The sequence below is a fragment of the Metarhizium acridum genome (assembly GCF_019434415.1).
Source record: "Metarhizium acridum strain ARSEF 324 chromosome Unknown scaffold_276, whole genome shotgun sequence".
In the NCBI taxonomy this organism is placed as follows: domain Eukaryota; kingdom Fungi; phylum Ascomycota; class Sordariomycetes; order Hypocreales; family Clavicipitaceae; genus Metarhizium; species Metarhizium acridum.
The window spans coordinates 1-15102 of record NW_027094025.1 but is presented as its reverse complement, the minus strand read 5'-3'; the positions used below and the strand labels follow the sequence as shown (position 1 = coordinate 15102).

At 49.2% G+C, this 15102-nt stretch overlaps 9 protein-coding genes across 9 annotated transcripts; 4 read left to right on the top strand and 5 right to left on the bottom strand.

Annotated features, from left to right (window-relative positions):
- Window positions 1–590: 590 nt before the first annotated feature.
- J3458_013103 (uncharacterized protein) lies at window positions 591–1084 on the bottom strand (the record flags this gene model as incomplete). The annotated part of the gene is made up of 3 exons (XM_007816372.2): window positions 591–764; window positions 835–884; window positions 958–1084. The coding sequence occupies 3 exons, from the start codon at window positions 1082–1084 to the stop codon at window positions 591–593; spliced, it is 351 nt and encodes a 116-aa protein (XP_007814563.2).
- A 674-nt stretch (window positions 1085–1758) lies between these two features.
- Window positions 1759–3491, top strand: J3458_013101 (uncharacterized protein; the record flags this gene model as incomplete). Its single annotated transcript, XM_066120249.1, has 5 exons — window positions 1759–1860; window positions 1942–2659; window positions 2741–2789; window positions 2859–3048; window positions 3132–3491. 5 exons carry the CDS (start codon window positions 1759–1761, stop codon window positions 3429–3431), a joined length of 1359 nt encoding a protein of 452 aa, XP_065974534.1. The 3' UTR covers window positions 3432–3491.
- Window positions 3492–4183: 692 nt separating this feature from the next.
- Window positions 4184–4705, bottom strand: J3458_013100 (uncharacterized protein; the record flags this gene model as incomplete). Its single annotated transcript, XM_007816374.2, has 1 exon — window positions 4184–4705. One exon carries the CDS (start codon window positions 4703–4705, stop codon window positions 4184–4186), a length of 522 nt encoding a protein of 173 aa, XP_007814565.2.
- A 176-nt stretch (window positions 4706–4881) lies between these two features.
- J3458_013099 (uncharacterized protein) lies at window positions 4882–5323 on the bottom strand (the record flags this gene model as incomplete). Its single annotated transcript, XM_066120248.1, has 2 exons — window positions 4882–5120; window positions 5191–5323. The coding sequence occupies 2 exons, from the start codon at window positions 5321–5323 to the stop codon at window positions 4882–4884; spliced, it is 372 nt and encodes a 123-aa protein (XP_065974533.1).
- Window positions 5324–5922: 599 nt separating this feature from the next.
- J3458_013098 (uncharacterized protein) lies at window positions 5923–7361 on the bottom strand (the record flags this gene model as incomplete). Its single annotated transcript, XM_007816375.2, has 2 exons — window positions 5923–6684; window positions 6762–7361. The coding sequence occupies 2 exons, from the start codon at window positions 7359–7361 to the stop codon at window positions 5923–5925; spliced, it is 1362 nt and encodes a 453-aa protein (XP_007814566.2).
- Window positions 7362–7751: 390 nt separating this feature from the next.
- On the top strand, window positions 7752–9687 carry J3458_013097 (uncharacterized protein; the record flags this gene model as incomplete). Its single annotated transcript, XM_066120247.1, has 6 exons — window positions 7752–7946; window positions 8003–8122; window positions 8181–8330; window positions 8397–9111; window positions 9185–9280; window positions 9341–9687. 6 exons carry the CDS (start codon window positions 7752–7754, stop codon window positions 9685–9687), a joined length of 1623 nt encoding a protein of 540 aa, XP_065974532.1.
- A 998-nt stretch (window positions 9688–10685) lies between these two features.
- On the top strand, window positions 10686–11699 carry J3458_013096 (uncharacterized protein; the record flags this gene model as incomplete). Its single annotated transcript, XM_007816377.2, has 1 exon — window positions 10686–11699. The coding sequence occupies one exon, from the start codon at window positions 10686–10688 to the stop codon at window positions 11697–11699; it is 1014 nt and encodes a 337-aa protein (XP_007814568.2).
- A 563-nt stretch (window positions 11700–12262) lies between these two features.
- J3458_013095 (uncharacterized protein) lies at window positions 12263–12870 on the bottom strand (the record flags this gene model as incomplete). The annotated part of the gene is made up of 2 exons (XM_007816378.1): window positions 12263–12712; window positions 12772–12870. 2 exons carry the CDS (start codon window positions 12868–12870, stop codon window positions 12263–12265), a joined length of 549 nt encoding a protein of 182 aa, XP_007814569.1.
- Window positions 12871–13667: 797 nt separating this feature from the next.
- Window positions 13668–14219, top strand: J3458_013094 (uncharacterized protein; the record flags this gene model as incomplete). The annotated part of the gene is made up of 1 exon (XM_007816379.2): window positions 13668–14219. One exon carries the CDS (start codon window positions 13668–13670, stop codon window positions 14217–14219), a length of 552 nt encoding a protein of 183 aa, XP_007814570.2.
- Between the last annotated feature and the right edge of the window lie 883 nt (window positions 14220–15102).

Genomic DNA, 15102 nt, shown 5'->3' with positions numbered 1-15102 from the left:
AAGCTCAAAGGATCATTATCCGGTTGATACGAGAGCCGACATCTCTGAACAATGAATGCTATTTATGCCGGGGGTGGGAGATGATGGGCAGCGCAGTTCATTCGATGTTGCACGGGCAAGTTCCAATATCCAAGCAAGTACATATGTAGCCACACTTGTAGGTCACTCAGTCTGGCGAAGGAGCCACGTCAACTGGTATGTAATACGTCACTGGTACCTACTTAAGTAGCTAGGTAGGCAGCAACCCCGCCAAGTTCCGAATGGACCTTCCAACCGTTGACCCTACTTATGATTCCAGTATGAAACACGTACGTGTACAACTCCACGTCCTTTGACATGCGACCAAAGCGCAAGACCTGCAGGCGATTCTCGGTGATCCTCCCTTGGATTCGCCGCATCTCCTCGCTCGAGGCTTCAAAGTCAAGGCTCACGCGGCAGTGACATGGTGTCAAGAACCTAATCCATGTACACCGAGTTACGTACGATTTTCACCGGACCGTAGTTGCTTCCCTATTTCCCAGCGATGCAAACTGCTCCAACCAAGTTCAATGTCCTTTGTTTCCAGCGACAACCTTCAGAATACCCTTCCCTTACGAGTCCAAGATTTTAGGTATCTCCTCAAGCAGGTGCTCCACGATGGCGTCCGGACCCCTCTCGACCTGTAGACCATGTGGGATGATGTGCGTCTTAATGTCGGGCTTGACTGACCGCGCGGTGGACAGGATCTGGTTCGCTTCGTCGCTTGTCCACATGGAGGCGCAGAACTAAGGCAAGCATTAGCGATGTGATTCTACATGTAGCTTTGCATTACCCGTGTTGGCGACTGATGCTTACTACTAAATCGGGCTGGTACTCTTGAACCTTGCTCTCCACCTCATCGATCCCTGCGCATTTTTTGGCATTGTCAGAGATTCATTGTCCGTTGGCTTTTCATTTCGCGCACCGCAGTCTTCTTACTTTCGCAATTGGCGACATGCTCAATAGTATATCGGTCCTTGAGAGCCTCAGTGGTGCGGCCGACCAACCGCTTGGCCCTTTCCGGGGCCGTGTTTACCGTGACGAGACGGTACGAGCTGGCTGGCATAATCGGTACAGTGCTAAGTTTCTGTCTTGGTGAGGGACTCCTCTGTGAATGGAGGATGGTCGGTGTGGGTTTGCAGTGTGACTGGTAAGGAGGAAGCGATGCCTGGCTCGGACTGCAGGATCAAACACGACATTGTATACCTCACTGCCATGTTCGGCATGGATCCGATATTTGGGGAATTTCCCTTCGGCACCATTTCCGAACATCAAATGCCGGCTGGGCGAGCTGGGCATATGTGTCGCGTCTTTCGGCCGGTCCGGCTATTCCGAGCGTATTCGGAACTTCCCGGACTCCAGTCCCGTGTCCACCGCTGGTCGGGCGGCTACTCCGTACCGTATCTAGGTACCAGTAGATGTCTTGGATTGCTGCAGGTTGCGACGCTTACCGGGGGCTTGCTCGGGTTGGTAAATTGTCAAGGGAACCACCACAAAGGCCATCTCCAGAGAAAGTCCAAGCTCTATATGACTTGATGTAGCATTTCTCCGCTCATCTTCTTTTGTCAGATTCATCCAGTTCTGAGCTATTGCTACCCATAGTTTGGGACAGCATCAAAGACATCATGGTTCGTTATTGCATAATATTCGTCCAGTGCCCCTTGCTTAATCTACATTTCTGACTTGGAGAGCTAGCACCAATCCCATACATCTCCAGAATGCTCCTCACCGCTCGATATTATGGTCGTAGGCGCAGGCCTAGGCGGTCTAGCTACGGCTGTTAGCGCCAGCCTTGCCGGCCATAGAGTGACCGTCTTCGAATCGGCAAAGGAGTTGCGAGAGGTAAGTCGGGTTACTCCCTAGTGAAGCAAATGATGATCAATTGAGAAAAAGGGAAAAACGACTAATGAGTAACAAGCAAAGGTCGGCGCTGGGTTGCAAGTCACGCCAAATGCCACAAAGATACTGCAACGGTTTGGACTGCCAGCGCGTCTGTGGGAGTCTGCCGCTGAGCCCACTGCTCTGCTCGTGCACCGCTATTCGGGCCAGGTCTTGGCCAGGGACGAGGGCTTCAATGTCAAGATGCGTCAAAAGTACGAAGCCCCTTTCTTGGATCTGCACAGGGTAGACCTCCAGCTATCCCTCCTCGACCGGGCGAAGCAGCTCGGCGTCCATATCAGGCTTGGCGAGAGGGTCAAGTCGATAGACTTTGACAATTCCGAGGTTACCTGCATCTCCGGGCAGAAAGCGCGTGGTGATCTTATTGTGGCGGCAGATGGCCTGTGGTCAAAATGCCGCTCGCTGTTCATGAAGAGTGAGCATCCACCGTTGCCGACAGGCGATCTGGCATACCGCATCGTCCTCGAGCTCGACGACATCACGGACCCTGAATTAGTAGACTGGGTTCAGAATCCCACTGTCCACTTTTGGATCGGGCCCGGCGCGCACGCTGTCGGATACTCACTCAAGGCTGGCACGATGTACAACATTGTATTGCTGGTGCCCGACGACCTGCCCAAAGAAGCGAGCCGACAAGCGGGATCTGTCGAGGAGATGATTGCCCTGTTTGATGGCTGGGATCCCATCTTAAAGCGGTTCCTCCAGATGGTGAATGGCGTAGAGAAGTGGAAACTGATGCATCGCAAGTTTAACCTCCACTCTATGCCCGAATTTCGCAATCCAGAACAGCCAAGTAATGACTAACATTGATTACTGCATATAGTCGATGAGTTACCGTCTTGGGTGAACGATAGGTCGAACTTTGTGTTTGTGTAGGCATCCCTTCGAAGGCTCCCAGAAAAAAAAAACATGTTTGTCACTAACAACAAGGCTTTGGTTAGTGGCGACGCATGTCACCCAATGCTGCCGTACCTCGCTCAGGGAGCAAACTCTGCTATTGAGGACGGTGCAGTTCTCGGGCAGCTGCTAGGCCATATCAAGTCGCGCGACCAGCTACCCCAGGCTTTGGAAATGTACCAAGAGCTACGCAAGGCTCGTGGTGAAGCTATTGTTCAAGAGACATTCAAACAGGTAAGTGTTTGTCATTATGGGCCGTCTTTTGGCCTCGAGGTACTATTGAGACTGTTCTCACTAACGTGGTTTGTCTTATTCAGCGTAAGGCGTTTCACATGCCAGATGGCCCAGAGCAAGAAGCTCGTGACAAGATATTCCTGTCTCAGCTCGGCAGCGAGCTCAAGGGTCCTTTCCCTAGCCGGTGGACTTGCCCGACGATCCAACCCTGGCTATTTGGTTATGACGCCTCGGAGGAGGTTGAAGCGGCAGTCCGGAATCATCCATTCCCAGTTCGACGAGAAGGATGGCTTCTGTCTAGACTGGCGCCTTATCTCCCTGTAAAGATGCCATCACTTCACAAACTTGTGTCATGGCTCTGTGCCGTACTAAAGCTACGCTGAGCCGCCCAGCGCACGACGGTGATGGCACGATAACACCTCATGCGGTCACACATAAGCGACGCCATATTACTACATGAGGTTTCAAATTCTGAAAGTCATCCATGGAATATTTACTGGTTATTCACAATATGTACATGTATCGGAGTATGATCTGATATTTGGCACTGTCTTTGAACATGATTTCTAACTATTTGAACCTTGGAACCTCATAGACCCTGTAATAGCTTGTTACTGATATTACTGCACATCTACTAAATACTAGACTGTACTGAGTGTATACCAAAATTTGGTCATGGCCTGTTTATAACTCGATATAGTGTGGCCTTGACGAGATGTACCCTAAATTTCCGCCTAGGGATGGGAGCCCACTGCCGAACTTTCAGTCACATCTGTTCATGCAAAAATTCCCAGGGCTTCCAGTAAGTCTCAAGTGCCAGACGAAACTGCAAGAGCTCTACCAATAACCTCACACCTTAATGGGGCGTGGACTAGTCGAGAAAACCTTGAGTTCTAGGACGGCATGCGAAGAGAACAATTTGTGATATACGGTGGAGCGTGAGTGGCAATAAGAAGGCAATAGATGGAGACAATGGCTCTCTGAGCGACGACGCTAATGCATTGCGGTGTGAACTATCTGATGTGTGATGAATAATATTTAAGGATATATAAGGAAGAAATGACCAGCCCATACCGGAGCCTTCCATTATCAGTGTCCACACTTGGCATGAGTTCAAAAAGAAAACACGATTCCTTCATCCACTACGAGACACCAGCGACTCGAGGAAATCAAATCCTTGCCGCTGCAGTTCCCAGGTGGTCGAACCGACTTTCATAGTTCCAGCAAACGTATGACCCTCATTGGGCACTTCAACCATAGCAGAATGTACATTGTTTTGCCTCAGAACTTTCAACAAGCCTTTGCTCAGTGACATTGGGACCATTTTGTCCTCGGTACCATGAGCAATAAAAGTTGGCGGGAAGGACGGTGTAATATTCCGGATTGGATCTACCTTGCTCCATTCCTTGGAAGGCATAACTACATCGAGAACCCGCCCGTTCGCAATCTGGGTGAATGCGAATGCTACTCGTGGGTCGCTAAAATTGGGAGCTCCTGTCGCCTGGCCCTCCAGAGACACGCCCCCGGTAGTGGGCACCGGCGACTCTTTGTAGACCTGCGAGATGAAACCGTCGGAGAGATTGGGAGGCAGCTTATCAGCTACATGTGGTAGCCGAGATGTCCAGAACGGATCGTCAAAGTGGCAAGGACCATACATGTCGTAAATACCCGCTACAGGACGAGGCACAGCAAACCCCTGATGGTTGGATTTGACGACGTTAACCACAAGATTCAACAAGCGAAGGAATTATCCCATGCATAACATGTTGACTTACAAGACTCAGGGCCAGCATGCCGCCAGAAGATGTGCCAAATGCGAACACGTGGTCGAGGTCAAGGGGGGTATTGGGCCGCGACCTCGGGAGGTAGTGCTTTCTCGAATCCACCATTATGCATCCATGAAAGCAGGTCTCGGCAGTCCTGTATTGGTCCTTCCAGGAGGTTTACCTGCGGACACAGGCGGTGATTTGGAACCAGGACAATCCAGCGTCTGTCCAGACAGTCTTTGACCTGATCCTTGTTGACCATGGCCGAGGAGCCAAGCATGAAGGCGCCGCCATGAATGTTGATGACTGCAAAACACTCGATTGGTCAGTCCAGAGGGTCAAGAAGCAAACCTGGGTGCTGTAGAGGTGACGTTACTTGAACAGTAACCATAATTGGGGGCATTGGGGGCCGGGGGAAACAGATAGACGTCTACATCTATCTCATGCCCGTCCACGACCTTGTAGACTAGTCTTCGTCGCGATATGCCAGTAGCTGTGCCTGAATCCATGATGTTGTGAGTCGTGATTGTCCCAGGGAGGGGAAGCCGGCGGGGGCCAGTAATGCTATTTACGCGGACACATTGGTTCGTCCTTAGGGACTTGAACTACTTAGTATCTGATTGGACATAATGAAATGGCTATGTACTCCGTACTCTTTCGGGTATTCAGGGAGGGTGACGAATCCAAAGGGCGGCACTTCCGAGAATGACGTTTGCGTGTGGGGAGACAGGGTCTAGATTCTAAACGTATCGCAGAACGGGAATTCCGAGTGCTACGAATCTCAAACTACTCCGATAACCGACTAAATGCACATGTCATTTGAACTGAACAATTTCAACGTGTAAACCGGTTGACGACCTTACTAACAAAGTCACCAGAGCCAGCCATGCTGCTCCTAACGACGAGCCAACGCGTTTTCTACGTAAAAAGAGATTCAGTAGTGAAGTTGCGTTTTGCACAATACTTCATTTACAATCATTGGTTCAACGTGTAGGACAGCTGCTTCATGAATGCAATTACCATTGATTGGTTATGCTCGCTTGCGGCCACAAACTGTGGAAGAGTCTATGCCTAGCCCTAAAGTAAAAAGCCCGCTCCAAAGTCATAACTAGCCAAGTCTTGCCACAGCGCTGCTGCAACCATCTCGGAATTTTGCATCGTTCCACTCTTGAGCCTGCTCCGGAAGCACGAAGCCTTGGTATGGCGTCCCAGCCCTCCGAATGATCTCTTCAACTCCAGTGCCATTTGTGAAGGAAATGGCGCGCACATAGCGTGCTTTAAAGCAGAGCGAGAAAGTCTGGCCCGCGGGAATCACCACAGTCTGACCCTCGCGGACTTCACTCCATGCGTCCTCGCCGCCATTGTCGGTCTCGTACAGCTTGACGCCGAGGACACCCTCCATGACGACAAAACAATGGGCGACTTTTTCAAACGTCACCCGCTGCGAAAAGGGATTCAGAGAGCCGTCGTAGAGCTTTGAGGACTCGATGCTCGAAATGGCAAACTTGCCGCTGCACTGCGAGGCGTGGATAAAAGGCCGTGACATGACGGCGCCGAGCATCCATCTTGGGCCCGTATTGCCACGGAGGTAGTAAGGTTCCAGAGGGCCCGGCAGGACGCACTCTGTGCCGTCCCAGTCCGACACTTCTGCAGGATCGTGGTCCCTGGCAAAATGTACGTCAAACTTGTCCTTGGCAGCCATGACCTTGGGGATCAGCAGGCTTTTCAAGTCCCGGCTATCGTCCTCGGGCACGATGATGCCAGAGAAGGTCTCGCTGACGTAACGAAAAAAGTCGACCCAGTCGCCTGGTGCGATTAGACCGAGCGTCTCCGTATGCGGCCCCAGAAGCTGGGGATTGTGGATGAATTTCTGTCGTCGGTGTTAGTTTTGTCTCGTTGTGCACCCTCGAATATTTCCTCTCCGCATGTCTTGTTGATGCCACTCACAGGAGGAATATAGGCGAAATCTCCTGGTCCTAGTATTTTGCACTTGTCTCCGTTCCATAGCTTGAGGAAACCCTTTGTGACGAGAAAGACGTCGTGGGCCTCGTCATGCCAGTGGAAACCAGGAGCGTCTGAGATTACAGCGCCGCTGGAGAATACGGCGATGCCGCCGTCTGTCTGTTTTGAAGAAGCCAAGATGCGGAACGCGCCTTTGCTGCCAGGGATAGTTATGCGCTCTCCCTCGAGCTGATCTACAATGTAGCTCTGTTTCTGGCTCGGCGGTATAGACAGCAGTGGAAGAGACATTTTTGCGCCAGTTCTTTCTGCGCTAATTGAGTCGTGTTCAAAGAAGCTTGCAGATGGTGTTACGAAAAGATTAAAAAGGACGTCCGGTGGAGAGTTAATAATGAGAAGAGACACAGTTGCGAAGACGTTGTTAGCTGCACCGTCAACAGACCCCTGGTTGGCTTCGACCCCGAACTCCACCCCGTCGGAGAATGAGGGGACATCTGGACTCGGAAGAGCGTGGATAAGGGGAACATTGAAGCCCGGAAATGCCGGACATCCCTGCACAACGGCACTTGTCTGCAAACCGTGCCCCATGTTTTCAAGGGGTCGGTAGTAGGGTCTTCCCTGCACAGCTTGAGGATAAACAATCGTCCCCACATGTGCGTGTCAGAAATACGACAGCACTACAATATCACGGAGACAATTCAACTGTATGTTTAAAAGAATATCGTTCTGTTGATTTTCAGGACTGGAATCCTCCCAGACTAAAATAACTTTTGTAATGCTGCTTCCCGCTGTTGGGATTGGCAATTAAATCAACATTTGAATTGTATTGACAGCGCCCCCCCCCAAAAAAAAATCCTCAGAGCCCGACCATCTTTAAGAGTTGATAGGACTCAAGGTCCCCGAATACTCGATACGACTCTGAATCTAATCATACGTGTACGGAATACACTCCCCAGATCGCAGAATTGCTCTGTCAACATGGGCACCATGCGAGAGCCAAGGGACACTGGACTTCAAACGGCCCAGGTCGAAACCGTGATTCCCGAAAAGAGCCTTAATCCCCAGATGATGAACGAAGGCGAGCTTCAGAGTCCATATCAACTTGGGTGGAAAACTCTCTTGGCCTTGGTGACCCTGTCAATGGGAAATGTCTGCGCTGCCTTGGCAAACACGGTATTCCCAACTCCAACTACATCGCATGATTTGTGACCCAAGCTGACAAGAACAAGACCAATACAACCATTAAATTTCAAGTCGCGACACTAGCCAAGACGCCAGGCGATTCTGCGCTTGCTTCGTGGATTTCCAATGGCAATTTTCTCCTTACTCTCGCCATGGGTCCCATTTTTGTGAGTTACCTTGACAGTTTATACATCTGCCTCCCCTCCCTATGCTGAATGACACAAGGGGTCTCTCGGTGATCGGCTAGGAAAGAAATGGTTTCTCGTGGGAGGCGCTCTGCTCGGCGTTGTCGGGTCCACGATCTCGGGATCGGCCAACAGGATTGCGGCCATAGTGGGAGGGAACATCCTTACTGGCATTGCAAATGCAGGCTGTGTAAGTAGTTACCTGGTTTGCCTCTCGAGGTGAATGAATGATGCGTTTTGCTCACGTCGTGGGTAGATTGTATCTATCTCGTGCATCCAAGAAATCACACCCAACAAGCATCGTCCGTGGGCAATGGGCGTCTCTCAAGCTATGGCCAGCGCGTTTGTCGTTCTAGGAACATTCCTCGCCGCCGCATTTGTTAGAGATAATGTTGGAGGCCTGGGAGGATGGCGATGGGCTTACTATTTCAACGGAATCATATATGGTCTCACAGCAGTGGCTATCGGGGTAAGCTACTTCCCACCTCGGCCCGTACTCGGTCGGCATCAAGTTCGCAGGGAGATCATCACCGGCGTGGATTACCTTGGTATTCTTCTCATGGCAGGTTCCTTTGCCTCCCTTATCACTGGCCTTACCTGGGGCGGCACCACATACCCTTGGGACTCGCCCCGAATTATTGCTACGCTCACGGCAGGATGCGTGGGACTTGCCTTCTTTGGGCTGTATGAAGCATTCATGGTGAAAGAGGGCATCCTTGATCACCGTCTGTTCCAGACAAGGAACTTTCCCATCTTGATGCTTGTGTGCGCAATTGATGGGATGCTTCTCCTGGGCGTCAATGTTGCCTTCTCCCAGGAGGCATACGATCTGTTTACACAGGATGCAGTTGGCATTGCTACTATTATTTCACCTTACCTTATCCTATCAACCTTTGGTTGCATCCCGGCTGGATGTATCATGGCCTTTACGAGGTCATACCGAGCTTTTCTCGTTGCTGCGTTGAGTTGGTGTGCGCTTTTCACAGGTTAGCCTCTTGGCTCGGTAGTCGTTACTAGCAACCTTGCTAATTATACTCTGATTAGGGCTAATGGGTCTGGTTACCGCTGGAAGAAAGAGCTGGTCGTATGCTTTTTCAGCCCTTTTCGGTGCCGGCACTGCCGTGACGACGACCATCCCAGGTATGCTTTTCCCTTTATTTGAGCTAAGCTATGAAATCTATACTAACGGCACATACAAAGTCACCGCTCTTGCTCTGTCTATCCCATCATACCTGATGGGAACAGCGGTTACAGTTTCGATTTCCTGCAGAGCTCTCGGGGGCATTGTCGGCATCACAGTCTTTACATCAGTCTATAACAACAAATATGCTTCATATGTTGGTCCGGAGATCGCGGCTGACTCGCACGCCGCCGTTGATACCGTGGCAAGTGCCAAGGCTTGGAGAGACGTGTGGATTGTTATTGCTTGTTTGGTCGCCGTAAATGCGGTTGTGGCTTGTTTTTTGAAGAGCGTCAAGTCGATGATGAATGACCATGTCGAGTCTTCGCTGGAGGATAGCAAGGTCAGACGGGAGCAGAAGATCTAGATGCTGGAATCATGATAGGTTGTGGTCTATATTCGGTAACTTCAAGGCATGGTTAGTACGAGAGCTAGCTAGATGTTATTCGCGAAGCTGGAGATCGGGGGCCCTTGATTTTCTTTCGTTGGTATCTTTCTGTCAACTTTATTGACTACTATTAACCGGTGCATGACGAATATACGCCTTTATCTTATTATCAACATTTTGAAAACTAGTGCAATATGCTACAGTTGGCCGTGAATGTCAGATGCAGATTAAGAAGCCAGCTTTTGTGACAATCTGCCTAAACGGGCGCGAGAGGCTTGTAGAATTCAATCAAATCATCACTTGAAACCCATAGAGACGTCATGTCTCCATAATATTAACCTTGTTATTCGACTAGAACCATACAGTGTGTCTGAAGCACGCTGTAAACGAACATGAGGGAGTATAATTGCTATTTAATTAGAGCTCATTTTTTTCTGTTTGATACGCGCGCCCATTTTGAGACTGGTCATGAACATGGAACAAATAATGGGGTGTTCGTCCGCGCAATCCAGTTGGTATCCAACAGTCTACCAGCGCCGGAAATCCCGGGGGCCCAGCAAGACCCGAGAACTCTTTAGTTCTCGGACGGCTCGGAACTCTCCTGAGCTTTGACTTGTGCAGATCGTGCGTGCGCTTGGGGTACGGGTCCTCTATCCGGGTTAACTGATCTGGCGCTATTGCGTAAGGCAGCCGGGACTGGGTGCTTTTCAATGTTGTCAAGTCTCCAATGTTAGCCGTTACGCGGCCTGGGTGCAGGCATAACTGCCGGTAGGGTCAATGCAAGGTGCCGGGGCTTCTTGTGCTCTCGGTCCTCTTCAGCTTGCAACATTGGTTTGTGACGAACCCATGGCCAGACAGCAACATAAATGGCTGTCATGTCCCTGGCGAGAAAATTGAGACCATTATCTTTCAAACAATCCACCTCGCCTTCTTCCATCTTCTCCACTATAATCATGAAGCTTGTTTTCATCATCACGATGCTGGGCAGATCTGCCTTTGCTACTACCCTCTTGAATCACACGCAACACTCTCCCACAAACGTCACTTCCTACCCGACTAGTGTTGGCCATGCGGTTTCAGACCTTAGCAGGACACTGAAATTCTACCATGACCTCCTCGGGCTTGAAATCCTGTCTCAAGATTCGACGCCTAAAGTCGACCATGCCTATGGGCAGCTCACAGCCTCGAACGCCGTAGCATACAAGACGGGCATTCTCGCAATCCCGAACCAGTCATGGACGCTAAAATTGACCCAGTACATAGGGGACAATATTACACAAGTGGTCAAGCAGCGTGAGCAGGACCCAGGAGCTCCTGGCCTCACGTTGAGTGTGAAAAATGCCACCCAAGTGAACAATGCCCTGAGGGGTGCCAATGCCACAACTCTTAACGGGCAACCCGTGCCCGAAGGCACCGGAGAGGGAACCACCTCAACGGTCTGGGTCTATGATCCTGACGGGTACATGGTTGAGCTTGTGCAGCGCAGTGGCCCTTCGGATTATTTCACAGTCTCCGCGCCAAATATCACAAATGGCCCTGGCATGAAGTACGTTATCCGAGGACAACTTGATCTGACAATGGCAAATGTCAGTCAAGCCTTGTCATTTTACAGGGATATTCTGGGCCAGAATCTCTCAGCCGGATATGAGCCCCTCGTTGGCCCTAATGAGCATGCAGAGGTGGGAGGTATCGGGTCTGTCTTTAACATCAGCTCCAATGTACTTTGGGCGGCCGTGACGGGAAACTGCGATCTGGATACTCGCTGCGAGTATTTTGAATATGACGATCCAACTCGGAGGACAATCGCTTATCCTGCTCAAGTTCCTGGCATTGGCATGACTACCTATTCCGTGCGGAATCTTAACAAGCTTCTACGGCAGGTTCGATCTGCAAACCTCACCGTTGTCACCAAAGGAGGATCCCCTGTCCATATAGACGGGGGGGAGCAGTATTTTGATTCGCGATCCAACTGGCTATCTCGTCCGGCTTGACGAAAAGTGTTGAGTGCTTTAAAAATAGGGGCTCTCAGGGACAATAACATGAGGCATTTCTAGCTATCTTGTACGAGAAAATTATACTATTTATCTTGAAAGAAATCGTTAATAAATTCAACCCTATGTAAATTGCTTAATATCTAAAATGAAACGTGAAAAGTATCTATTACGAAAAGAACGCGCTCTAATCGAATAGCATCTATACACTCTTATATTCCGTTAATACACCCACGTAGTTTAAATTCAATTTATTAGTAATATTACAGCTGTAATATAAGCTAAATGGTACTTAATTATTAGTTATAGCGCTTTTTATAATATATATAGCTAATTACGCTAGACTTAATAGAGGTATATATATTAGGTAGATAAAAATCTCTTAAAAACATATAATACGTCTTCAACTAGAAGGTAATTAACAAGAGGTGAGTGGAATCGCGATTCTATACCGCTACGCTAACTAGGCTTACAACTATCACGAAAAACAGCGCGCTTTAATCGAATAGCAACTATACCCCCTTATATTCCGTTAACAGTATTAATTACGTTGCACAATACGTCTAGCTAGATGGGTTAATATTCCGTGAATCCTTCCCGTCCGGCCGTCCAATATTCAAAAAGTCACCGGTCGAGTACAAAACCTCGGGCCTAATCTCTGCGATACGCCACTGCTCATCGACCTTCACATACGTCTGCTGCATCCAGCTCCTCCCATCTGAAATTTCACTAATCTTGCATAACGGATGCATGTAATCCTCGCCTTCCAGCCTCCTCCCATGGCTCGCGAGCTGCTGCCATTCCACCACAATTTCTCCCTCCGTCACCGACTTGAAGTACGGCGCCCCGAGAAGATGTTGCGTGGCCAGGGCTTTCACACCTAAGTGGTTTGGTCCCAGCCATAAATCAACAAAGCCATCTGCCTCGTACTTCTTGCGACCCCATTCAGGCACGACTTTGCTGTAGTCGACAACGATGGAAGGAGCTAGAGAAGCTCGGACTCGAACCTTATCCTGAAAAAAGCATTAGTATATACTCAGAATTTCTCATCAATAGAGTAGGTAGTTGTTACCTTTCGGTCATAGCCATCTACTAACGCGCGCGCACATTGGCAAATAGCAACATAATCCTGGAAAGAGAGAGAGGAGGCAGTGTAAATCTCGAATGCCATTTTTCTTCCCCACAAGATTTTACCCCAGATGCCATGATAACCGCTATTTCCAGGTATTGTCTGTCTTTAAAATAGTCTATGGTGTCCCCGGCTTTGCCGGGCACCAGCTGTGTGGCCCACATCGGGTATTCCGAGGTTACTATCCGGACATCCACTTTTTACTGCACGGACACGGAGTGGCAAACTCGGCATTCTGTGACCCCAGAAGCAGTCCTATAGTGGCAATAAAGGAAACATTGACACCAATAAGATGAAATGACATTCACTATTAGTAGTGACAGATGCGGCAAGAGTATAAAGCACACCCGGTCTTTCTCACCGATTCTGTCGGATTTTCCCATTTCGCATCCAACTCGCCTGAAATTCGTAATGGCAGGCATTCCAAAACCGGACTTCGCACTCCGGACAGGGATCTACCCAGCTATTGACCCAGGGCTCTTTGAAGCCTCTTTGGCCGGAAAAGTTGCACTTGTCACGGGCTCAGGGAGAGGCATCGGAAGAGAAATAGCGCTAGCTCTCGGAAAGTCTGGTGCCGCAGTCGCTATCTCAGCAAGGACTCAAAGCCAAGTTGACCGGACCACGGAAGAAGTGGCTCGTCAAAGCCGGAAAGCAATCGGCGTTGTTGCAGATGTCTGCGTTAAAGCAGACCTAGAGCATCTAGTAAATGAGGTATACTCGCCCGCATCGCGGACCTTGGCTAGTCATGATTAATGATGATCCTTCAGGTAACCACTCATCTAGGTGCTATCGACATCCTCATTTGCAACGCTGGCACAAACACATTCATGCCCTTCCACATGACCGATTCAGAGGAATGGTGGCGCCAAATGGTACTCATGGTCAAAGGGCCTGTTGATCTGACGAGGATGATCCTGCCTTCAATGCAGGAGCGCAACTCTGGCATTATCATCTATACCTCTTCCCGCGCAGCCACGGCCGACCTTCCGTGGACTGCAGCGTACGGATGCGCGAAAACAAGTATTACGCGCTTTGCTGGCGTCTTGCAGGCCGAGCTCAATATACTTCAAAAGGAAACCTTCAAGTTCTCAGAGAACGGCATATCTGTATTCTCTATACATCCTGGTGAAGTCAAGACAAGTCTCCATGAAGTGGCTTTCCCGGAAAAGACTAAGAAGGAGGCACCGTACGTGGTTGATATGATGGACAAGATAGCAAAATCGCATCCCGAGTTTAAGGCAGAGTTGGCAGCGTGGACGTGTGTTTACCTCTGCTCGGGAAGAGGCAAAGCATTAGAGGGCCAGCTAGTTGATTGTACGAGGGATGTTGATGGGGTTAAGGCCTTTGTATCTGCGTCTCCGAGACCACGGGTTGCTAATGCTTGTAGTTGACATAGTAAAATGAATTCCAGCCTAATTCTATCACTATCGAAAGTCTCACTACTTTAAATGATGCTATTCTTGTTAGCGGATTTCAGGTTAATACTGTAGGTAATAAGAAGACTATTTATTACTTCCGAGCCACTTTATATTTTCGCACCGCCCGTGCCGCTTGCGTTAGAAGCCAGGAGAAGCCAGGCATTACCAATAATGGGATAAAGGCGATGGTTCGCCCATAGGTCGATTAAGAATTGTCCGTTTTGGACTATCAACCTGTACTTAGTTTCCTATACCTTTACGCTCAGAGTGCACTCGACGACTTGGATATACTTTTCTTGGTATGGATGCAAGTGCATTAGCTGCTTCCCTCGCGACGTGACCATTATAAAGTGCGGATGGTCTAAGAAGAAGATAATATCGTAGTAGAACGCCCTATTAGCTTTATTAGCTCGGATAACCTTTATAGCACCTCTAGCTAAGTCGTTCTGGTGAGTCGCATTCAAGCATATAAGGAACAAGTGTGAAGCAATTCGAGGCAAACTCACGTATCTACGACCAAGCCTGTATCTGAGCTAGACATAGCGGCACACGTCTAGTCCCGGACGCCTCAATCTGTCACAAGAGTTACTTTAATAAGTTTATTTCCACAGGTTAGCTTGGTTATTTAACTGCTAGCGCTTAAAGAACTTAGCTCCTACTACTAGTGCTTTAGCTTAAGTGAGACCCGACTTTACAAGCAAGTACTTAAGGATGTATACGTAGTACCTTCCCCTATACTTTAGTAAGAATATATATTACTCGTTTAGGGTTATCTTATTCGTATTATATTATCGTGTATAAAGAAGTAAGCTTCTAGGTTTATAGTAACTAGACTACTTACTTATATAACGTATAT